The sequence below is a fragment of the Sceloporus occidentalis genome, unplaced genomic scaffold (genome assembly GCF_023333645.1).
Source record: "Sceloporus occidentalis isolate IW3139 unplaced genomic scaffold, rSceOcc1.0.p SCAF_84, whole genome shotgun sequence".
Classification (NCBI taxonomy): domain Eukaryota; kingdom Metazoa; phylum Chordata; class Lepidosauria; order Squamata; family Phrynosomatidae; genus Sceloporus; species Sceloporus occidentalis.
In genome coordinates, this window is record NW_028317064.1 from 2,284,561 (window position 1) to 2,309,794 (window position 25,234).

General features: G+C 36.2%; 1 protein-coding gene across 5 annotated transcripts in view; it reads left to right on the plus strand.

Moving 5' to 3' along the window:
* Positions 1-25,234, plus strand: part of LOC149285097 (catenin alpha-2) — a 581,118-nt gene that overhangs the window by 519,390 nt on the left and 36,494 nt on the right. For 4 of the 5 annotated variants that reach the window (XM_089495822.1, XM_089495823.1, XM_089495824.1 and 1 more), the window contains 5 exons: positions 127-278; positions 2,006-2,119; positions 8,590-8,771; positions 10,049-10,154; positions 17,479-17,613. In XM_089495822.1, the coding sequence (XP_089351948.1) occupies positions 127-278; positions 2,006-2,119; positions 8,590-8,771; positions 10,049-10,154; positions 17,479-17,613 (689 nt within the window). The remainder of the gene's footprint in view (positions 1-126; positions 279-2,005; positions 2,120-8,589; positions 8,772-10,048; positions 10,155-17,478; positions 17,614-25,234) is intronic. The other variant, XM_089495826.1, reaches the window with a different exon arrangement.

The window sequence follows — 25,234 nt, forward strand, 5'->3', positions numbered from 1 at the left end:
AGAATCTAAGAACCCTCTGTGGCTGCGTTTTCTCCTTTACTAGATCCAATTCTTCCGGAACCATACAGTTAAAGAGGAATGCAGTGGACGATGAAACTTTTATTTTTTCTCCATCCTTTTGTGTAGTTATGCCCCGATTTGCTGAACAAGTGGAAGTTGCCATTGAAGCATTAAGCACAAATATCCCCCAACCGTTTGAGGAGAATGAATTTATAGACGCGTCCCGTCTGGTTTACGATGGAGTGCGTGATATACGGAAAGCCGTTCTCATGATAAGGGTGAGTACATGAACTTAGACGTATGAATGGGCATTTAGGAGTTTTTTTGGGGGGGGGGGGAAGGATATGTGGATGTGGAGATCCATCCATATTTGTTGGGCTAGATGCGGAGAATGAAGCAACATCTTATTTAGCATTGTGAGATGTGTAAAAAAAAGTTGTTACAAAATTGAAAAGTAATTTTAAAAGAGACAATGTTTAGATAACTTAGCAAAGCACCGCCATATCTGTGTTGTCACACATCAGCGTCTGACCTCACAAACGCTCTACTGGATGAACGGGCAAAAATTCCCACAGAAACGCCCCAGAAGAGTGGAAGCCGTTATAGCTGCAAAGGAGGGAACAGCTACATATTAATGTCTGTGTATTTAGAATGTGATGTCATCAAAGTCCCTGTTGGTGCAATGGTCAGGTGTCCCAATACTTTTGTCCGTATAGCGTATTAGTGTATAGCTCATGTTGAATTCTGCTTAAAGTAATATCAATGTTTATTGAATAACAACAGAGGGCAAAGTCAGGGCCGCTCAACACCTTGTACGCAAACGAAACAAAACGCTTTCTGTAAAAAAAAAATAAATAAAAAAAAATCAGATTTTACGTACATTTTAAAATAGTCAAAAACAAAAGTGCACACGACATACCTTTTCCCGTGGTTAAACATTTTTTGCGCCCCAGGTGAGGAGGGGTTAAACTTAGCGATACCGCAAGTTTCTGCTCACCAGTCAGAAAAAGACAAAAAAAACGGCAACATAAAGTTTTTAACTCTAATTAAAATCTTATTTTCTTACCTACACGACCCTGTAATATATGCGTCGGGCCAAATTCTTCCATATGAGCCAAGAATAATATCTGTTAAAAAAAAAAAAAAAAAAAAAGATCTTCCCGAGCCCGAAACATCTGGTACTTAGCATTTCGTCGCTCATTAACAAACCACACCATTGTAACTTTTTACACTACATTAACTTCTGAGACATCAGTGTTTAACAGACTATCACTGGTTTAAATGCAATCTCAGGATATCATTTATCATGTGTAAATTGAAATAGTGCGGACCATAACGCATTATCATTCAATTCATTAAATAATCCAAACGGCATGTCATTTGTAGAGTACCAAAAAGGCATTAGAAGGAGATTTCCACGTTGGTGGCAACAACCGTTGACTTATTTTATCCCATCAATAGATATTGACAATAATTTAGTGTCCCGTAACAAAGCCATAATGTCCCCCCTTTGTACGGCGGGTCCGTCTGTTGGAAAACGGTAATAAATTATAGTCTGAATTTACTTTCTCCGGAACTTTCTTGCCCCCCCATAGTTGAGAAAATACGTGTAACATCCTAAAACACGAGGTTATCCAGTCTTCTTTGCTAAAGGTCTATTTTGGGATTAGCGGGTTTATTAGAGGGTTTTCCGCCAACTTTCAAATACTAACTTTTATCCTATCTCGGAGGATCTTGGCCCTTCAGAATGTTTGGATTATGCGTAAAATGGAACTATTGTCCCGTATTTAGTTATTGTTCATTTTTTCTTTTGTTACCCTTCTACAACTTTTTTCACCCATAAACGGCTACAAATCCCTTAAAGTGTAAAAACACAATGTTTCTTGCCCATTCTATCTCCATCCATAGCGTGACATGCTGTTGGCCTACATAGGTTTAGAGTGTAAGCTCTGAATAACATTATTAGTACGTGTTGTCAACTTGTCATACTGCTTCCCTCGTTTAGACTCCCGAAGAACTTGAGGACGATTCTGATTTTGAACAAGAAGATTATGATATTAGAAGCCGAACGAGCGTGCAGACGGAGGATGACCAACTTATCGCTGGCCAAAGCGCAAGAGTAAGTTAACGAATATTACTAGTTGAACTAACCCTTGAGAAATTACCAACAGTCTGAGACTAAAGGACTACCACCCTATGAATATGTCATACACTCAGTCTTGCGTCACCTCTTTCATGACCGGTTCAAAATATAGCACTCTTCATTCATACGCTACACAAAATGCCTGACCCCCACAACGTTTGAAGAACGACCTATCTCCGTAGAGTAGACCCAGAAGAAGAGTGTGCGACTAGCTCCATGAATTGCTCCTTCGAGAGATTTCAATTGATGGAGCGCTGAAGCAATCCAGGCCTTTTCTGAAGCTATAACATAATATATATATAATAATATCGGGGTTATACACGGGTTATCACTGCTCATTCCAAGTTCCAAGGTTAAGGAACGTGGTACTTAACACTTGGCTACACAAATAGCAGCCGATTTGAAAAGCATTCCTGATGAATTCCTCGCTGAAAGACGCTTAATCAAAGGCATCGCGCTGCCCCTAGTATTTAACCTGTCTGTGGAAGAAAAATATTTTTGAACGTGCAGCATTTTGTGTATTCAGCCTTGCTTTCTGTACTTGTGAACACGACGTCGAACCAAGAGGGTTTTCTGACTTAGCCGCGAGGATTCTATTGCTATATTGCAGTGTAAGGCGTGGTGTATACATTAAGAGGGGTTAATTCCCTATGCGTTATACACTCCTCATTTATTTATTGCAGTGTAAGGCGTGGTGTATACATTAAGAGGGGTTAATTCCCTATGCGTTATACACTCCTCATTTATTTATTGCAGTGTAAGGCGTGGTGTATACATTAAGAGGGGTTAATTCCCTATGCGTTATACACTCCTCATTTATTTCGGTAGAATGCTGATTCAAGGTTCCTTTCGTGTTCCCTGCTCTGGGCACAACTTGTTCCGTTTTTGCCCAAAATGGAATAACAAATTAAACCAAAGCGTCCTCTGACACATAGCGAAGAATATTTTCCTACAGCACAAATTTATTGTGGCAGTACAGAGAGAGAGAGAGAGAGAGAGAACGCCGTAGTGGTCCTAACCCAAATCACTACTGAAAGTACTTAGCATAGTTTAGGAAGAGCCAGCAGACAGCCAGGTGCGCGTCCACGGCATACAATCCATTTATTTTGAGAACATAACAAGTACATTCCGTTTTTGCATTATACAAGACAAAAAAAAAAGAAAGAAAAAAAAAAAAGCAAATAAATCCATAGCAACTATACATTTTTTTTATATATATATGAATTATCTTTTCTTTTAGTTTTTTTTTTCTTTTAAAAAGAGTAATGAATGAAAAAGGAACCTGAAAGGGTTAACCCATAAAGGTGACGTGGCTCCTTTTACGGAAGTTACGTGATACACACCAACAAGATAATTAATTATTATTATTTTTTATTTTTTTTAGGTAACAAACATGTATTCATCAACAAAACCAATTAAATGTATCAGTTGGTTTACATGGTTGACCATTGGTGCCCCCCCCCCGGGGTTTTTTTGTAACACTACCAGAAATTAATTCATTTCAGTTAATTCACATATTACATATTGTCCAACATGAATAAAATTAGGTCTTCCTAATTGAACGTAGATTATCTATAAACATTACATCCCATTAATAGAAGTTTTAAGTTATATAGAATTCCCACATTTTTAAAGATTGTTTTATAATTTATGAAACATTGTACAGCGCTACGGAGTTTGATGGCACTATATAAAACAACAAATAATAATAACAATAATAAATAAGCAATAGATAAACTTCTGCTTTATTAGTACACCAAGGGGCAGCCATCTTAAAGGGGCACTCCAATCTAACCAGACAGCCCTTTACACAAAAAAAATTACATTAAAGTACCTTTTAAGTAATATAAAATGAATTCTAGAAACGTAAAAAAAGAAAGTGCCTACTTTTCAGTAAAACCTGCAGCTTCTCACATCCTATTTGCCTTGGCACTGCTGATTGACTGTGGCAGGAAAGCTGCACCATTGAAATCAATGAGAGCGCCTACCACGCATGAACATGGGGGGTCTTGTTAGACCCCCTTTCCCGGCAACACTCCTTGAGGTGTCAGGAGATGTGTTGAGCTGAACCTGCGCGGTAAATAACTGGGTGCGAGGAGAGGAACTAATGTATATGGGATTCTACATAATACCCCAATGGGGGCACCATGTAAATTTAAAGGGATCTCTCAGCTGTCATAGGCATTAAAGTGCATATAGAATCCATACAAATTTTTTTTTTTTTTAATAAAATAACATTTTAATAAATTAATCATAATAAAACCATGAAGGTGACGGTTCCTGTTTAATGTTCTGAAGAAAGGGACACACCAGACCCTTTTGTGTTTTCCGTATGATTGGAATTGCGACACAAAGTCCAAGAGAACATTGGACATCTCATAAAACTCTAGAATAAAGCCACTTATATAAGCGTATAATGATATCTATTTGCAGAAACAATGTTTTCTTACCCAACGCTGTGAGTAATATAAAACGTGTAAAATCTCAGTCTCTGCACTCAAGAACGCAGTTCAAAATAACCCAAAAAACGATCTATCAGTAGTTTAGAAGTAAAATTTATTTATAAGTTATAAATTTATACTGATGCCTGCTGGAAACACGTAAAATAGATACTATTATAAAACATGAAATATTAAACTTTTATAATAGAAAATTTAACATTTTCAGTCCATTATCTTTTTTTTTTCCCATGAGGGGCTGGATGGGATCATCGCAGTATTTGCACTTAGGCTACAATATGGTTGACTGATCATCGTAGGAACTGTATTATACAACAGCAGGAGCTCCGGGCTGGTGATGTGACACTCAGCGATGTATTTATGTGGGACGCTGACCTAGATCATACAACGTTTACTGATACATATACGGTGTATAGTATTTATCCCGCAGTATTTATCATGTCCCGCAGAGCTGAACATAACAATTTGGACTTACAAAAATAAAAGGTAAGGAGGAGCCTGCTCCAACTAGCTTACCAAAAGGTGGCAGAAACTCAGACTCAGGAACCAAGTTCTTCCAAGAAGAGGTTCTCCTGCCTTGAGTACCTGTGAGATGGGAAGGTATGATCTTCCAGAATGGGACCATTAGACCCCAAAGTCTGGAAAGGGACTATCATGTCTCCAAACTCTCCAAAGGGAACATCAGGGCTGCCTACTCCCTGGAAAGAGGGTCATCTGGCCTTCAAAACCAACAGTGGTCCAAACACGAGTATCGAGCCAGAAGGACCAATGATTGGGTCTGTAACAGATAAGGGAGGACGGGCTCCCCTGCTTCCTTACTGGATGGACGCCCTTGATGGTGGCCATCAACCAACGTAGGTCGTTAACTGAGGTTTAGTAACTATACCCATTAAAATAAATATTTTGTAAAAATTCCTTATTTGTCATAGAAAAGGTGATGAGGAATTATAAATCCAGACGGAAACCATGAGGTAAAAAAAATTAAAGTAAGAAATGTAGCATCTCCCTCATACATGAAGCTTTGAAGTCTACAATGGTTATTAGAAAAGCAATAATCTAATAGAATGTGACACAAAAGATGAGGATCAAACTATGGAAGAGCAAATGCATTCAATCAAAATGAAATAAAAATACAATTTAATTATCTTTCATTAGAAAGGAAATTCCCTCAGTACTTTCTATTTTGTTGATTTAGGAAGATTGGAAATATTTCTATTTTTTATGGCTGAAGGAGCGTGAAAGAATGTTTAACATATGCGTAAAAAAACTAATTACTGGGAAAAGCGCAAGTGTAAGAATTTCCAGCGACACTGTGGTTGATGCCGACATGTTTTCCCTCTGGTTCTACCTAGAAAAAAAAAAGATAATTAGATCTTAACCATCGAGATATGCAATCAGAGAAATGGAGGATGATAAGAGTCAGTCTTTGTAGTTAGAACCTCGGATATAATGTCCTACGCGAGACTTCAAGCTTCTGAAAAGTTCAACTTTTAAGACCATGCTTTTTCGACCACCAGAAACTGTTGCTGAGAGTATATTAAGCTTTTTGTAGGTTTTGTTAATACTTTTATTAAACTATTTCAAAATATGAGGGTTATGAACAGTCTCCCAGCAGAAGTGACCTATTAAGGTCCTTAAATTAGGCAAAAAGGGCAGACTAGATGGGCCAAATGGACCTTAGCTGTGATAATTTATAACCCTCAGAAATACTCTAACTAGTAAAAAAAAAGTTTTGTTCACAAAAAACAACAGTTAGAAGATCCATATCAGTCAGTTTATTTTTTTATGATTTTTTTTTCCATATCTTTTGGCTAAAATATTGAAATATCTAATTCTTTCCCCCTTATCCAGATAAAATATGCTCCGCATCCATTTTACTGAAGAGCATCCGTTCCTAGAAGAACCTCGAGTGCGTTTTTTTGTCATGTGTCATTTCTTAATGGACTCTTAAAGATAAATTAGTGAAGAGCGTCGCCGCTTTCCCATTGATTAAAAAGGAACCCTGATGTCAGTTTTTATTACTAGTAGCACTTCTGAAACAGCTTTTAAAATAGTTTTCTGCTTAAAACAGTTATAGTGCTGAATATAATATTTTAACGCTATATATTTTTATATATATATATATTATATATTAGTTAAGCCTCTGTTATCACGTTCTAGATGACTTAGAGAAGCACACTAAGTTCTTATCATACTGCCTTGTATTTAAGAAAACATTTAATCACCATACCTTGGAACCCGTCCAGGGTAGCCTACCTAGAGATCTCCTGCTGTCTGAGGTAGCAGCTGCAGCAGGGCTCGCCCCAGATAAACTTAACCGAGGCAAGTAACCCGGAGTCTCTGGGAAGCAGAACTTCACCTGGAGACTCTCAATGAAACTTGGAGAGTTCCCCGATGGGTTAATGACCCAGAAGGACCTTTTCTGGTTATTAATATCTAAAAGAATCCCTAAATTAAGCAAACTTACTTGGAAAACATTAAATAAACCTACATTTCTAAAGTTCTGTACGTCGCCATGTCAACACTGATGACACTTTTCCATGTTATTTACCCATTAAATATAACGCAAACATCAATGGAAACAATAAGAAACTGCTAACGGAATACTTGGCTTCCTAACGTCTTAACACAAATGAATTATCAACTTTGGGGGAAAATAGACGTTTTTAAAAAAAAATACAAAAATATATCCAGTTGCGGTTCCTTAACTCGCCGATAAAGATTCTGCGAACTCCTCAAAGACTGAAGAGGGTTTAATGATCATTCCAACTTTTACACAGACAGGCATTATTTAAATTATCATACGCTTATTCTTTTGAATCACAGCTAATTAATTTTCACTGATTCTGCTTTTCCTCCATCAAAATAGTTTAGGTGGCTCGAGTTTTGATATATAATTCCTCCAGAAATACTTCACTGTGTTTCAATTGGAATCTACTAGGCTCCTTTGATAAGCTCTAATTAAAATACACGCGTTGAATTTTAATTTGATTAATGTGAATTTTTTTTTTCCCCTTTCATTTACTGATCTTCTGTTTAGAGATAACCTTTTTTTTTTCCAGTTCTCAAAAAAGGTCAATTTTTTTTTTTTATTTTTTTTTTTAAAGCCAAGAGCGTTTTTAAGAATATGTAGAAAATAAACACTGGCTGATTGAAAGTGACATATACAGGAAAAAAAATTAAATGTCATTAAAATATAGGTCATGCGCCATTACATGCAAGGCGCGCTGTGTAGGATATAGACGGAGAAAGGAAAAAAAAAAAAAAAAAACCCTTTCCATGTGCAAATTATTTTTGAACGTTACCATCTGGATTTAAGAGTTGTCTAATAATGTTTTTTTCCTGCACGATTGAACGTGCTTTAGGGCACGTATCACTTAATAATAATGTATTGTGGCAAATGGTAATGAGTATGTCATTGTTTATCTGCCAAATGCATCCATCTGACACCAAGTATTATAAATACCATATTGGTTGTTGTAATAAAGGCTGCCCCCAAATTATAGGCCATTCCCTTAAAGGTACTTTTCCGCGTTTGGCTCTACAGAACATTAATTCTATCCTATCTGGTAGATAAACCTTCGCGGATATAGCCTTTTATTCTTTATTCTGGAAGTTTCATCATATAAAGCAACTCAGACCTTGGCCATCAGTCAGATGCCCCTTCCCTATTGGTCCAGGGGCCCCTTTTCTGCCACTGACTGGCTGCTTCATGCAGCCAATCAATGGCTAGAATGTTCAGAGCAGGGTGGAGGCAAGAAGCTGTACCTGCAGCTTCCCCTAAAGAATCCAGTACAAGTTAGTAGAATGGACTGGCTATACAGGGGCATTGTATGCTGAATTATATAGATGGAGACTAGATTGTCGAAAAAAAGCTTGCTAAGCCTCGTTAGCCGATCGGTTGTACTTTTTTGTTGCCGTTCTGTTATTATTCTTATTAAAATCACGGAACGGCCTTGTGATCTGCACCTTATTTATGTCCGTCAGGCTATCATGGCTCAGCTACCACAAGAGGAGAAGGCAAAGATAGCCGAGCAGGTAGAGATCTTCCACCAGGAGAAAAGCAAGCTGGACGCAGAGGTCGCCAAATGGGATGACAGCGGCAACGACATCATTGTGTTGGCCAAGCAGATGTGCATGATAATGATGGAAATGACAGACTTTACCAGGTGAGACCCAACACGTATTCGCGTGTATGACTATGTCTCGGTCGGGAAAGGGATATTATTAGAAGTAGATTAACATTATAATGTTAATGTAGTCAGTGACTACACCAATACCATGATTTCTGATATATTTTATCCCAGTAAATAGACTTTTAAAGACCAATATCATTGAGTTTCTCCAAGAAGAGGGACAATGTTGGCCCTGCACACTTCAGCGTTAATTCCCACCTGTTCAGCTTTTAGTTATGCAGGGCTAACAAAGGCCTTCTAATACGAGAAAGGAAAGTTGAGCCCTCACAATGAACCAGTCAAATAAAATGTTATAAATCCCCTCTATTCAGCCACATCCAACAGTGTATTGAAGAATTAACCTTCAAATTAATAAAACATAAAAACTCAACATTTGGTCTTGGTTGTTAAAGAGAATAGACAGGACAAAAACCCAAACAAAATCTATTTTGGGATGCCCTAATCCTAAAGTCAATCCTATATAATCAAGCCTAAGTATCCTGCCTAAAAATGCCAGCATCGATCCTCTGGGCTGAATGAAGGTGTGCTTTATGTGACCGAACTTTGTGGAATAGTGAATGAATGCGTGTTGCAGGCCGTGCAAGCAGAAGCCTTTCCAACAAAGAACGCTAGTATAACTGTGGGGTTGTTGGCTTCTCCATCAGTGTGGCTTCTTCAGGCAATGGGGGCAATTAGTAAAAAGCAAGAACCAACCATTGCTGCACATTGTACAATAGAATCCTAGGTGCTGAACCCATATAGTGAAGTCTACTTCTGCCCAGACGCCTTTTTGTTTTTGGTGGCCCCAAACAAAACCTCCAGATGGGACATCCTCCATATCTTAAAAAATAATAATAATATATGTACATACATTAATGTGTGATATTATATTTCTGCACCAGCCTCGAGATTCAGCCTGGAATGCAGGAATTATAACGTTTTCTATTCCAGCGGAGCTTCCTCCATAATAAGCACTTTAAAATGTACATACTATTAAATATAATTTAAGAGTTTGAAGAAGCCATCAAACTAAATTGCTGGCGAGAAAGTTTAGATAAGAAAGGAAACCAAGCAAATTTCTCCTCTCCTTTTTTATTACGCTGAATGGTTCATAGTCAGAAGGTGAAGTTGTGGTAAATTAGGGAACATTTATATAACGGTAAAAAAAAAAAAGAAAAATCAATGATTGCGTTAGTCCAGCACAGGTAGTTATTTTAGTAATTTAATTCAACTGCAATTACGATATATAACTTTTTTTTCTTTCTCTCCAGAGGGAAAGGTCCGCTAAAGAATACATCCGATGTGATTAACGCAGCTAAAAAGATTGCGGAAGCCGGTTCCAGGATGGACAAATTGGCTCGCGCGGTCGCTGATCAGGTAATACAAATTAAATGTTCATTTAATAATTCTAATAAATTTACGTTTTTTTTTTCTCCCTTTAAGTTTCCCTTTTTCCCCTAAGTTTTTTCTCTCTCTTGACCCCAACATGGAGCGCCATGATCAAATTATAACAACTGTGCTAAATATTACTTTCAGAACAATATCAAACCAATTAAATACTTTTTTCCCCCCATAAATCACCCTCAATTACCTCTCCACTCAATGTTGCCTAAAAATGCATAAATTAAAATATTTTTTTCATTGATCATTGTCTAGGATTTTTGAGGTCTGAAATTTTACCCTTTAAGCTATAAAATAAGACTTTTTTTTCCTAAGCAGCTCTATGTCGAAATGATTTTTCTTTTCTTTAAGCATCTTTAAGCGTCACTTAATAATTGTATTTTTCAGACAGCAAGATTGTTTTTGATGCACATGTCAAAACAATGGCTCTTAACGTCTCAGAAGCAAATTTAATCAATAACCAATATCTTTCACGACTATTTCAGTTTATTTCTCTGTGTATTATCCGCAGCGACTCCCCTGTGAGCCTCTCTAGACCGTAGCCTTTAGTTTTTACGAAAGTGTTATTGGATTTTGGAGTTATGTGTTGTTTTGGGTTTGTCCATTCTTAGTTTTGAAATATAGTTACTTTCGGCTTTAATATTTAGTTAAAAAAAAAAAAAAAAAAAGGATGCTAAACAATATTATTTAATTTTTTAACACTAGTAAAAAAAAATAAATATATAAATCAATCATTTTTTTTTTACATTTTTAAGTTCTGCTTTTTGTTTTCAGGACTTGAAAAATTGTTAAAATAATTACATTTTTACCTGGAAATAGAAACATTCCATTAATCTAGAAGGGAGGGTTATTTTATATTATTTAACTTAAATTGTAGCTCGCGTGCTAATGTGAACCACAATATGAATATATACCATTAGTAAACAGTAAATCTTGCTCGTTGCATTGAGGAAGAAATTCTGGAACCAGAAAAACAAAAAGTCACGTATCTGATCAACAGTGGGGATTTATCATCTTGTCTCTACTGGGAATAAGCAGTCCATGCAGGGAATCTTCTAGTTATGAAATGTAACAGCCTAGATTATCGCAGGTATGTCAACACCTCTTCTCGTACAGCCCCATACACTATAGACATGGGATCTGCTGAATCTTTAGCAGGTGGGGGTCAAAGAGAAAAGTGCTACCCCCCCCCACATATCCAGCCGACGACCGCATTTTCGCCATCTGGCGGCTACTGGCCTTAAAGCTCCAGGACCGGTCTGGTGATGACAGACTTTGGCTAAAGACTTCATTCTCTCATGAACCAATATGGCTATATCTATTTTATTTATAAATCTCAAGAAAAATCATCCACAACGTGTCAGAACCCGATATACCCAACTCTACACATTCAATATTCATTAAGATCCTTACTCCAGGACTTCAGTTGGGTTTTGAACCGACCGGCGTTTGGCTCCCGATTCGGTTCCTTCCAAGCCGATCCGAATCATTCTGCACAGTTAAAGGGCCAATCATAGCAACCATTTTTCTGAAGATGTCACCGATCGCTGTTTCATTAAAACCCAAAAAGTGTTTCGGTGAGAGACATTCTTTGTGTAATGACCAAGGCTTCTGGGTTAGACACTTCTAGAGGACATATTGTAGACCCTGGCTCCAAACCTTTTCTTTAAATTGGCGACCCTTTCCTGTATTTAATGTCCTCGTCAGCTAGTGCCCCTGTTGGCATCCATTCTCAAACCCAGCTGCCATATGAAATCCATTGGGGCAATCGTTAATTTACACTTCATTGGGTATTATGATCCTATGTGCAGAACCTCCTTTAGAAGGGACACAGAACATTGTTCCTCCCGTACATTAAAAAAATGTGTATTCCTGCCTTTCCTTTTCCATTAATTAAAAAAAAATTAACACACATCAAATTTCCTAATTTCTAGCCCGATGTTTTGTCTGCATGGGGTCTTAATGCTGAATTGACATTGATGGCCCATTTAAGACTTTATTTTATGAAAATATTTCTGGTGGTGGGGGGGGGATATATATATATATTCCTCATTAAAATTTTGAGGAAAAAATAAAAGGACGAGAGGAGGCTGGGCTGCTGAATAGAAACGAGATGGTTGAGACGTTTTCTAAGCGGGGGGCCGGATACTGCAGTTGTTACGAGTCAGCGCCCCCCCTCTTTTAATACAGTAAGTGTTAAGAAAGAAAATCTTATATGTGATAATAAACACTTACATTAACAACCATACATACACACCCGGGCAGGGTAAGCTGAATAAGAAGGGTACTTACATACCAGGTAGGCTGTTTAGAAGATGTGGTCCGCTCTTCGTGGTTTTCCTTTTTATATTATTTTTTTACTTCTCGTCACATTTCGATTCACAGTTTTAACTCCTCATTCGAATCCTCTTTACTTGATATCAGGAAACATAGCGGTTTCGTTATTTACTGTATGTACTTGGGGAGGAAAAATGGCAGTGACTCTTTACACCAGGCTAGAATGGCTGCAGCTTATATAAAACCCCCCAATTAGTTTTCTTCATTCCAGTATATCTTTTCGTATTGGTACCCAGCTAGTACGTACATTTATCATATAGGTAACATATCTACCTTAATGGCGATTTAGCGGCACCGTCTCTAAATCTACAAAACGGATAGTTTCTCAAAAATGTACATTTTTGTTTTTGAATATTTGGGAAGGGAAAAAAAAACACCCTGCATACTCTTCCTATGACTTCGGTGCATATAGATCAGCTCTTTGTTTGTTTCCTTTTCTCCAGATTGTATCATTTTAGCATAATGTTACTCGATTGTCCCCGTTCGTTGCTGGATTCTTGCAGTCTAAGGATTCTGGAAGAAGGCATTACCTTAATGTCACTTAACATCTGTTCGGTAATAGAAGCCGGCCACCCTTCCAATTTAATATCAACTCGGATGGTAATTGCTCAGAATTGACTTTAGGCAGATCCTCGCGCGCTCAATTCCCGAATGCACGGAAAATAAAACTAAACTAACAAATCCATAAAATCTGCTTACGCTTTGATTGCGAGAGATGTTTGAAAGAAAGCTAATGCCGTCTTAATGTAAGTGATTTTTAAAAACGGCCCACTTAGCTCTATATATATCCCGTACTGAGCCATAAAAACATTTCCAAGATGAGAGCTGTGGCAGATCCGAAAGTATGACGGTGGAGTTAGAGCGCCTGATTTATCGCGGCCTTAATGAAACGCCACAGTGAATTAAAGTATGAGAGAAGAGGGGATCGGTTGCATGCTTCGATCTGCTGAACGCTTATACAATCCTGTCGAATGTTTATTTGTATGTTTTGGGAGGAGGAATGGTTGGAGCAAACGCAGCACAATAACTGATTTTGGAAACCATTAACCATACCTGCAAACTCTCTGGGTTTCGCCCAGAGACTCCGGGGGAAGGGCCGTGTCTCTGGGTCACGGAGAAACTCTGTGTTACAGGAGCGGTGTTGAGCCATGTCCCACTTCCCCTCCATCTATGGCCAGTTTTATTGGGTTGGGGGGCAACCTCCGCACGCAACATCAACCGGAGTGCCCACTGACGTCAGTGAGATCGTCTACCCGCATCTCGAAAAGGGAGGGCTCTGGATGGCTGGAGCCTGGATGTTCCCAGGTATGCCTTTGACTCTTCGGTTGTTGGTGAGCTGCAGCTTCCCCCCACATTAATCTGCCATGGGGAGTTCTAACAAAGACTGGCTGTACCATAGAGATGACCAAGGCGGGCACTGAGCTGGTGACATCACTGCAGTTCCCCTTATGATATCATCACACTTTACGTCTTTCGGACCTGCTTCACAGGCGGTGATTCACATTAAACCAGATCCAGCTGAACGCTCCATGGGGCTCTAGGCAAGGTATCAACAAATTAAAAATTGTGATAAATAAACAAAATGGTGGTCCATTGGACCCAATATTAACCTAAATAGGTGTAACAGCCACCCCCTCTATGTTCCCAATTTGTTAACAGATATTTTTCTTAATACATCCCTAAAAATGCACTATATACACACACACAGTATGTGAGTATAGAATGTATATGAGGATTGTTATTCTTACTGTACTGTTTTATCAGATGTAGGAGGCACTTAGTTTTCCAGCTGTCTGTTGAGTAAATAGTACGCGCTCTATCAAGTATGACGCCGGTACAGTTTGGTCTCGCTGCAAGAGAAGTCATTGGTCTTGTCTTAGATTCAGGATCACATGCATGTTTCTATTCTATTCTACTATTCCTGCTGGAAGGCTGTTCCACCTATCCACCACCACGTCATTAACGATCCACCCTAGTAACACACGGCACATACATTAATCCCCCATGAAACCAAGTAGCGTTGTAAAAAGACCTCAGATTTGGTCAAATATCTGATGAAATATGGAAATCTTTATTTCACCCATCAGAGGACTTCATTTTCTTTCTATTCCTGACACACTACAAAAATTATTAATAATGTAGATGATTTTCTTAAAAGGTAAAACAATTGTGTAGCCGTAAAACTGTTATTTTCTGGAAAGAATTACCGGAACCGTCTTCACTGTACAATAATTTTCTTTTGTTAATAGAACAATTCATTCACCGGTTGCACAAATCACTGAACAGAAATGTTAAAAGTGTGTCTTAAGTTCATTATGAACATAAATACTAGAAATAGTCATCTTGGAAATGTTTAATGACAAGGAAACCGCTTACCAAATGCCACCGCCATCAAGACACAATATATGTGTGTTTAATAAACATTCTTAACAAGGGGGGAAAATTTCACATTTAATGTTTATTGCTTTCTTTGTTTGATTTTTTTTCTTGTGTGTTTATCCACACATTTCAGTATTGTTAAAAAAACAAAAACAAAAAAAAAAACGGGGGTTTTATTGCAAATTATTTATTTTCCTTACGCTGGTTCTTAAGTGGTTTTTCAAGTGTGAAAAGCATATGGGAAAGGGGTGTTTTATAGATGACATTTGTGAATATTTTCCTTTTAATAAATGTTATTGTTAGAAGTAGATTTTAATTCAGTATCTAGCTTTGCTTGTACTCTTATTTAATTTAAACTTAAAACAAATTATTCTTATTATCAATAATGATAATAATAATGTATTTTTAGAGGATTCAAATTATATGAATCGTTTAATGAATGATAGAGAGAATGAATAAATGAATGAATGAATGAGAATGAGAGAATCAAGGAGTTATGCTGAGGTTAGGGGGAGTTTATTCTGATAGGGGCTGAAACTATGCCATGATGCTCACTTAAAATGAACCAGCCATTTAGTTAGTGAGATTTATCAATCTATCAAATGTGGAATTGGTAATTTCAAAAGTTTTTTAAAAGTAGCATGTTCTAGAATGTAACATCGAGTTGAATATGGAACATAATGAAACAGATTTTCTATGGCATTAAAAGTTTGTGAAGCAGAATTTTGACCTGAAACATTTTTAACATCGCTATTAAAACCATCATAACTATCTAGTGGTCCAAACGAGTGCTGCGTACCATCGTTGGTTGTATGAATAAAATATAATGACGTTTTCATAATAGATTTTTTTTTTTTTAAATCAGTGTAACTGTTTATAAGTATTTGGCGGAACATTTAGAGACCACTTCAGCACTAAACCAAGGTCTGTAAGCGAATACATTAAATGGAATAGAGCGTTGGTTTTTTAAAGATTTTTTTTGACTGCTGTATGGAAGGGATATCTGAGGTTATTTGGAAGTACTTAGAAAAGGCAATATGCAAAGATAATGTGCTGGACTTTTTAAAGTGGATTAATCACTTTCCCCAAGTCTTATGTGTTAGTTTTTTTTTTAATAATAAATACTTACATTAAATAAACCTATATAATCATATTTAAAGATTAAAATAAAAGATTTATATATTATAAGAAACAATGAATAAATGTGAAAACTTGTCTCAGACTTTTGGTCTCAGGATCAAGATTGTTCCTCTGCGTTAAGTTATCTCTCCGCTATAGTTTAGTTGCTGATTGTTGTTGATTGGTTTAGGCATCTTTTGTAAGGGTGAGGAAGGAGAAGAATGGAGAGAACTTCAGGGCCAGATATCACTTTGGGGCAGATTGAGCTCAAGCTTGGGTATTGTTTGACCAATGGCTGGCTCTGCTCTGATAAAGATTTTTTTTTGCCAGGTAAGTTAAGCTGCCATTAACATTAATGGATGTGATAATTTATTACAGCATTGGTAGCATTTGATGCAGTAAATCAGCTACCCCTCCATTAATTTCCATAATATTGTATTAAAACAGTAAATTCAGCCATAGATTGAAATCCCCGATCACTAAATCTGTTTATGTATGATGTAATATTATATATATTACTTAGTTACTTATAGATGCACTGGGCTGTAAATATTACATATTTTACACTTTCTTTTCAATTCTTGGTTTCTGTTGTCCCATATATGTCCCATGCATGTTTACATTCCCTCACTGTATTAACCCCTACCATTTCTTCTGGGAGGCTGTTCCACTTATCTATCTCCCTTTCCTGAAAGTAAAACTTCTCTACATTACATCTAAACCTCATTTGCCAGTCTCTGGAGGACACGCACTAGTTGTGCTCCTTAGAGGACATCCTATAACATGCGCTGTTAGGAGTATTAAAAGAACAGCATTCCAAACAAGATATGAACAGTTTTCAAGGCATAAAGACAATTAGGAAGTACCCGTCATATGGTTTCATTAGTTTATACATAAATTTATGTATTTTTCTAAAAGCTGATAATTTGCCAGCCACCGAAATGCAAATATTTTTGTGAAAATTCCTATGGTAGATGACGAGCTGCTTTTTGTTTTTTACTTTTGGGAAAATTAACACATTCTTACAAACCAAGACAAACAGTAGATTTTTTAACAACAAAACATAATATATATAATATAAAACGGGATATATTACCAATTTAATTGTTTTCCCTACCTTTTCATTAACGTATATTATTATAAAAAGGTTAAAGTTATTATTCTAACATGAACATTATTATTCTTCATTATTATTTTACCTTTTCATGCCCTAGAGAAATAAGCCACCCGGTCCAGCTCACAAATGGTAACTCTTGGATGTTTAGTATATATTTGTCTAAAATATCTGTGATATGGGTAACAGGTTTGCGTTCTTGCTGAGAAAAGCGTGTGCTGCCGGAGCGAAATGGGTGTTTGATATGCGGTTTGCGTATTATGTCATCTGATGTCATCTACAGTTAACTTCAAAAGACTACGAGATGCTTTTTCATCAAGAGGACTAATGTTTCTATTCCCCCCCCCGCAGTGTCCCGATTCCGCGTGCAAACAGGACTTACTGGCCTACCTGCAGCGAATCGCCCTGTACTGCCACCAGCTTAACATCTGCAGCAAGGTGAAAGCAGAAGTCCAGAACCTAGGAGGGGAACTCATCGTATCGGGGGTGAGTTAATACTAACTCCGGCTTTTTATGGAAGGAATGTGGAGAGCTGGTAAAGATTATTTCGGGAATCATTCCTTTTAAGCTGTTGAATTCCAGAGGGTTTGTTTTACTTTTGGTACTCTGAAGACACCTAGAACCATGTTGTGATGACGACCAACAAACAGATCACAGCTGAACACATAGTTGCTTTAGTTTGTTTTTGTTTTCTGGATTATTGGATGGAAACTTATTGGAAGACTTACCCTAAAAACGCTATGTATTGTTGATAAGTCAACCATCTTGAGACAGGTGGTTTTTTAACTCTCACCAGGTTCCACCACGCCTGATGAAGGGCCAAGGTATTCCAGGCCTAGATATATATTACTCACTGAAATAATAGATTTCTGATCAGGAATTCGTAAAAACAGCCACTTTTAAATGTGTTTACCATTATCTTCATATCTCTTACACCTTTTTGGCTGTTTTGACCTTAATTCTAGAATGTCCTGTATACATTAAAATACCACCAACTACTGGACGTATTTCCATTTATCTCATTTAATTATTATTATTTTTTTAATAGAACCTTCATAACCCACATTCATATAACGGTAATTTCATCATCCATTAAAAAAAAAAATCTGAAGGAGCTAAATGACCTTTAAAATAATCACAGTCACTCCATTCTCTTGAATGTTCGTAGTTGGAGGTTATTTAGACTTATATATAATATAATATAACATACAGTTATATGATATCCAAGCCAGAAATTTCTATTAAATGACAATTTTATTCCCATAAGGAAGGCGCACCGAGATTCCTGGTATCACAATAATATTGAATAAAGTTGATTAAAAACATTTATAATTTCCCTTAGAGATCTATATAGTCATGTAATGTGCACCTACATTTAACTTTAATGGTATGCTATATATTTATATGTTATGTATTTTGTCATAAACATAAACTATTAACTATTTGTAGATTATCACTTCCTCTTGTATCACTTGTACATTTCTAAGTGCTCGAGGAGTCATTAAAACCGAAATACTAACAACATGGCGCATTGTTCCTCATCGTCTCATCTTGGTCTGTGCTCCCTATACCCTCCAGGCAGTATCTCTGGAGATATTAATGACCAAGTCAGTCTGCTCTTTGTCATCACTCTTTGACCACTGCAAATTGTGGCTTTGCACTCGTTCTATCAATGTGTTTATCTTTCATCGCTTTTTTTAACGTGTCTTCTGGCTTCCGCATCTCTTTCTTCCAGAAGGTCTTCACTTTTTTTCCTCCAATCCTTGGGCTTCCTTAATGGTAATCGTAGAGGTTATCATTCCTCCATTCCTGAAATGGTACATCGCAAGCTTCCATTTTTTTTCCCCATAAAACCATAATTCCTTGTACCATTTCAGAAGCCTAAGACCTACTAAACACCATCTCCCGATTCTTGTCTTCTGCGCAGTGGCTCTTGACACTAATCGCTTGCTTCTCAACTTCTAAATGGTCTTCCTTGGCTGTTTCACCTCTACCCATCCACGATGTTCTCCTGTTAACTCTTTAAAACCATATTTTTACATTTTCTCTCTTGCCATTTAGTAATTTTATTTAGCTTTAACTTACTTATGTAATATATATATATATATATATATATATATATATATATATATATATATATATATGTGTATTTGAAGCTATGCTGATATCACTCAATTATATATTAGAAAGTGGTATGTTATAATGGGTTATTCCATTTACCTTTTTCTCGGAAAAGTACAATGGTGACATCAACAACTCCTGTACTTGCTTATGGATTTTCATTTCCTGAAATGTGGGGAATGCTAGTCTGTGGTGTCAGCTGAAATCTCCAGATGACATCCCAATCGTCTACTCATATGAACATATCTAAAATATATTATATTCCCCATCTACGCCCATCTCATATTTCTGCCCGAATGCGGCATAACAACTAGCAACTAAAGTATAACAACTAGGAAGTAAGAAGATATACTAAGGTAAACGGGACATTGAAACATGAAACAATTACTCTTAATTAGAGTTTGTAGATATATATATATATATATATATATATATATATATATATATATATATATATATATATATATATATATTATATTTTTATATACATACTTTTGCATTGTCAACTTGTCACAATGCTTTGCCTGGAAGCCTCCGGCCAATGTACACAATGACCAGTGTGGAAGCTGTTTTCAGTGCCTTGTTTCATAATTTTTATGCAATTTAAGAGTTCGTTGAAGATAAACAGCGTGGCTTCCTATTAGTTCAGCCATCAGTGTGAAAGACCTAAAGTTTTCTGTTTTCACATTACGGATGCAGGTCTTGCATTCTGCGAGCCCGTAAAGGTTTTATTTAGAGCACAAATGCGTAGATATGTTTTTATAAACGTCTAACACGGTCACTGGATTCTTCCTCACGCTGGTTATTACCGTCTATAATCTGTGTGAAGCCAGCTACATCACTTTTAAACAGTACAATGATAGCAGGAACATTTGGGCATTTATTAAGAATCTGGCTGTTTTGTTTTAATATTACAATTTCGATGTGACTCAGGTGCCGGCACGGAATGACAGCAGCTGGTAATTGTAACTTTCTCTTACGCTGGACCCAACACACGCATTTCGGATTTTTGCGATCTTCCAGATTGATCAAAACAAATAAAAAATCTCAACATAAACTGTGATAAACAAAACATGGAGATATGTCAGATGATGACAAACGCATACATTCTAAAAATGCTTTATTTGAAGAACACAAAATGTTGCATTAACAGGTTTTTCTGTAATTTCTTTATAGCTCTGTCCCGATTATACTCATCAGATGTTAATCTGTAATACGTTCCAGGACCCGTGTTCTCTTGCTATGAAAATGGATAAACGGCCATATGCTTGGGCTTGTGTATTCAATATACAATGTAGCAGACATGGAATGATAACCTTGTCCTTTGTTCTGCTGATATTATTGGTGGTTAATCGAGTTTATTTATTTATATATTTAATTTTGGAAAGTATAAGTAAAAATTTAAATTATAATATTTTTTTCATAATCAAAAAATGTTTGCAAAAATAAATTAAATTTACTATTAATGTTAAATATAAGTATGTATTGTATACAATATTTTATAATAAGTTATAGTGTTTAAAGCTACAGTGTAGTGTCTCAATATACTAGAATAATAGGAGCATATACTTGAAATACTACATTTTCTGTACAAAAATATTAGTATCTTATTTTGTTCTTTGCTGCAAGGGGTTCCTTTCTCTGTTCTTATTTAGAAAAAAAAGGGGGCAGTTTAGGTCAGATTTCTTATAGCCATTTTTCTAAGCTCTTACTCAATTTTCTATATAATAATAATAATAATAATATCCAGGAAATTATTCAAAACAACCTCATTATTTATATTTGACTATTACTATATTTTGTTTAAATAATAATAATAATATATTATTATTATTAATTATTATAAGCAAGCTCATTATTTCCATCTGGCATATTTTAGACAAATATTTGAGAACTCAAATACCATATTTTGTTTACATAAAATAATAATAATACTAATAAATGTAATAGTATTAAATAAGAATATCAGTAATTTCATGTTACCCACTAACTAAACGTAAGGACCATTCATTTTATAAGTGCTGAGCACATCGAGCACCGTAATTCTCTTATGTCATTTCTAGCACGATTTCTTTGTGGCTTTTAATGTCTTTTTAATTACGAACCATACAGTCAGGGAGCTGGTTACGTTGCCCACTCGCTGTTCATCATTAATATGCATCAAGACCTCTGCCATAAGCCAACCTATTTGACTGAAAGCCAACGCGATGTACAGTTCAGAGAGACTTCTGCTGACGAGAAAGGAGCTGACAGTAACATTTTACTAAAGACGTAAAGATGTTAGTCTCTGACCCATGACAGTTCCTCTTAGCCGTCTTCCTTCCCCGTGGCTGGAATTTCATAGGGGAAAAAAAAGGAGAAAGAATAAAATGCAATAAAACCTCATTTGTGATGCTTTAACCTCTGGGTACCAAAAATGGAACTCATCATTCTGATGACTCCAAGTCTACATATTCCTAAATGCCGAAAAAAGGTTATTTATTCATTAAGCTATTAAATATTAAATGGACTGGCCTGTCCCTGTCTTACTTATTCAGTTTTTTTAGCACACCGACGTCGATTTTGAAGGGACCTTGGAGTATTTTACTGCACGCCAATTAATGAATGCAATTCAATTTTTGAATTAGTTAGAAAAAGAGACTTCTGTTTCATTCTGCGCCTCCCTGCCTGTGCCTACGATGGCTGTGAGTGCGCTGCAGCGCATGAATGAACAGGAATTTTATTTCTAGTATATATATTACTGAGAGGGTGGTAATGAGAATTATTATGAGACTCATCAACCTATAGACTATTCTTTAAGCATTCTTACATTCCAGTAAATGCAGTTTATTCCGCACAGTAGGTGGAACTTCAGCTTCAACCCATAGGAACTTAAATAAGGCTATGAAGAGGGTTTGGAACTACAAGTTAAATAACATTCTCTTCAAATTGTACTTTTGTGTTAAAGGTTTTCTAGTTCTCCAGAGCTGAAAAAAAACATTACTTCTGTATACCTCTGCAAGGTGCGTTCTCGTTCTCGAGCTATTATGTTCTACGGAATAACATTACTTATTAAGTATTTTTTTTAAGAAGTGGTTGAATCCACTTAGTATGTAGAAGAGAAACGTCAAGAGAACGGAACAGTTTCTGCTAAGATGACAAGTTGTGTTGATAGTGTCCCTTTTAATAACCCGAACAAATATATGGAAAAATAATTTTACACTTCAAAGAACAGATTTCTGTAATGAGTTTCAGCGCTATTAAGCTAATGGAATATGGCAGCGAGTATCATGAAATGCTTAACCAAACTATTTTACATGTAATATACGACTATACTTAGTCCTTGTAAAACAAAAGTTTTGTAAAAATGGCATAATGGGTATTTAGTATATGGAACGGGATAATGTTAGCCTTTTGGGAAAAGTGGCAGATCGAGGTTCATGCAACGAGGAATGAAGCATCAACGTACGCATCAGTCCTGGGCGTTAAAGGCAAAATGAGGATTTAAAGTATTGCTTGATATTAATAATACTTTTCAGCATTATTATCATCAATCATTAAAACTACTCTGTTTAACATTAACAAATATCTTGCGTATTCTACATTTCACTTTTCATCATCAATTTGCCATCACCTTATCTGCCTCATTCATCCTTTGCAATCATGTACGTTGCTTAGAAGAGTTTTCAAAGAAAAGGTACCATCCATTAAGAGTGGAAAACATCAGCAATATGTAGACATTACACCTTATAATATCCCCCCCCCTAAAATTGTGTCTTTTGGTGACTTAAGTTTGGATGATTCTGGCTACTGTAGTGTGACAGTAGAATAGGTTAATAAACAAAATATAAAAGTGAATGGAATTTGTATAAAACTAATATCAAGCACAACATGGGTTTGTTCATAGACTGAAGTTCTAAACTTGATGGATGCTGCTGTACAAAGCCGATCATACATCACGTCACCTAAAGTCACTTTCCCATGAGATTCACCTTGAGTCCCAGTGATCATTATGAGCCAAATATGTTAACTATAGAACATTTCATCCCCATGACTTCAATATGCATTGTCCAGGGCTACGTTGAGTGAGCTTCTGCTGCAAGGAGGGCTGAGCGCTAATGAACACTTAATGAAGAAAGTCTTGGAAATCATCTTACTGATTTATCTATGCATTTTACAGGGCTAGCGCGAAGATAAATTTATGGCACCTGCTATCAAATATTATGCTTTCAGCTTTGCTTCTTTATAGATTTTTTATTCAGAATTTTATATTTTTCACCACTGATATATATACTATGTTTATATATCTATCTATATATATAATATATACTGTGTGTATGTGTGTGTTTATATATATATATATATATATTCATGCAATTTCCCAGACTCTAAGGTTAATAATTCCTCCTATTTCTACATAAAAATCCCCAAATTACTCAGCATAACAACAAGGGATAAGAGATGGAAAACAGTTTGATGCATTTGGTCTAACAGATGCTTCCTGCAATTATGTTATGTTAGCATAAAACCAGAATACAAAGTTTTGTCGAAATTTGATACATAAGACATTTCATATTTTAGCATATAGGAATAGCACAATAAATATGGAAATTGCTGCATATTATTGAAAATGTGACCTTTTTTAGTAAAACTTGAAATTCTAAATATCAAGAAAAGCTAAAAAAAACCCGAGGTTATATATTTGGTGTTTTTTGGTCTATAGCACACAGCAATATAATGAATTATTCCATGGCAATATAATAATCATAATATTAATAATAATACAATACAATAATAATAATATAATAACAATACAATACAACAATAATAATAATAATATAATAATAATAATAATTAATACTATTATTATCAGGACTGATATATTCTATAGAATTATTATTAAGTTAAAGTCCAATTTAAGATTTAAAGTTTGCAGAATCAAAAGCAAAGCGATGGCTATACGTCATCCTTAATAGGAACAGTGTCTGGAAACTGCTCCTCTTATATCTATAGGATCACTTTCCTGCCACTGTCCCTTTAAAGGATGACAAATAGCTTTAAGTTGCTTTTGATTCTGCAAATTTAAAATCTTAAATTGTAAAGGGGGAGAGTCTAACAAGTCTGTCATCAAAATAAAGTATATGAGTAACTATAGTCATTAAACTCATCTTTTGGCAAATATATACGGTGGAAAATGTATAAAGGGACAAAGGGGCAATGAGGCAAACATTGAGTTCACATGGTGGAGTTACAGACGTGGTTAGGGGTCGGTGCATTACTGAGACTTTTTTACGTAACTTGTGATATATTATAATCTAGGTTATATAGTATATTTTAACTACACAATTGTATATATAAACCCAATTCTGTGGTTTCTGTGCACATTATTGTGAGTTTTAGGGCTGATACCCTCATACCCAGCAAAAATCTCGAGCTCCTAGAAAAGAGGGACGTCTGGGGAGGAAAGGAGGGCAGAGGGATTTGGGTCCAAACATTTGAAGAGGGACACTCGGAAAGCCCGTTTCTGGTACATACTGGGACAAAATAAGCAACACGGATGTTAAAACAGATGTAAAAAGCAAATCATTTCTACCAAATAAATTTATGAAATTTAGGTTGTGCTGAAGAAGGCAGAGGTTTAATATATATATATATATATATATATATATATATATTGGCTTTTACCATAAACATTACTTTAAATGTTTATCGGCTGTATTGCCGGGCGCACTTTCAATATGTTTACTTTACATCGCCCTTAAATCAACGTATTCTCGGGAGCGATAAAACCACGCTGAGGCTTTTACCTGCCGGTGGGTGAATGATACGATTATTCCTCGCCCAACGGAATCAGATAAGTGAAACCCCCAAAATAAGTTGTAGGGTGTGAATGTTAGAACAGGTTTTGGGGGGAATGACCCCCCCCGGCGCTAATAACGCTGACGCGGCAGAAGAGCCTCTGCCATCAGCACCGAGTCTGCCTTCTTTATATATCAGAAATGCTTCA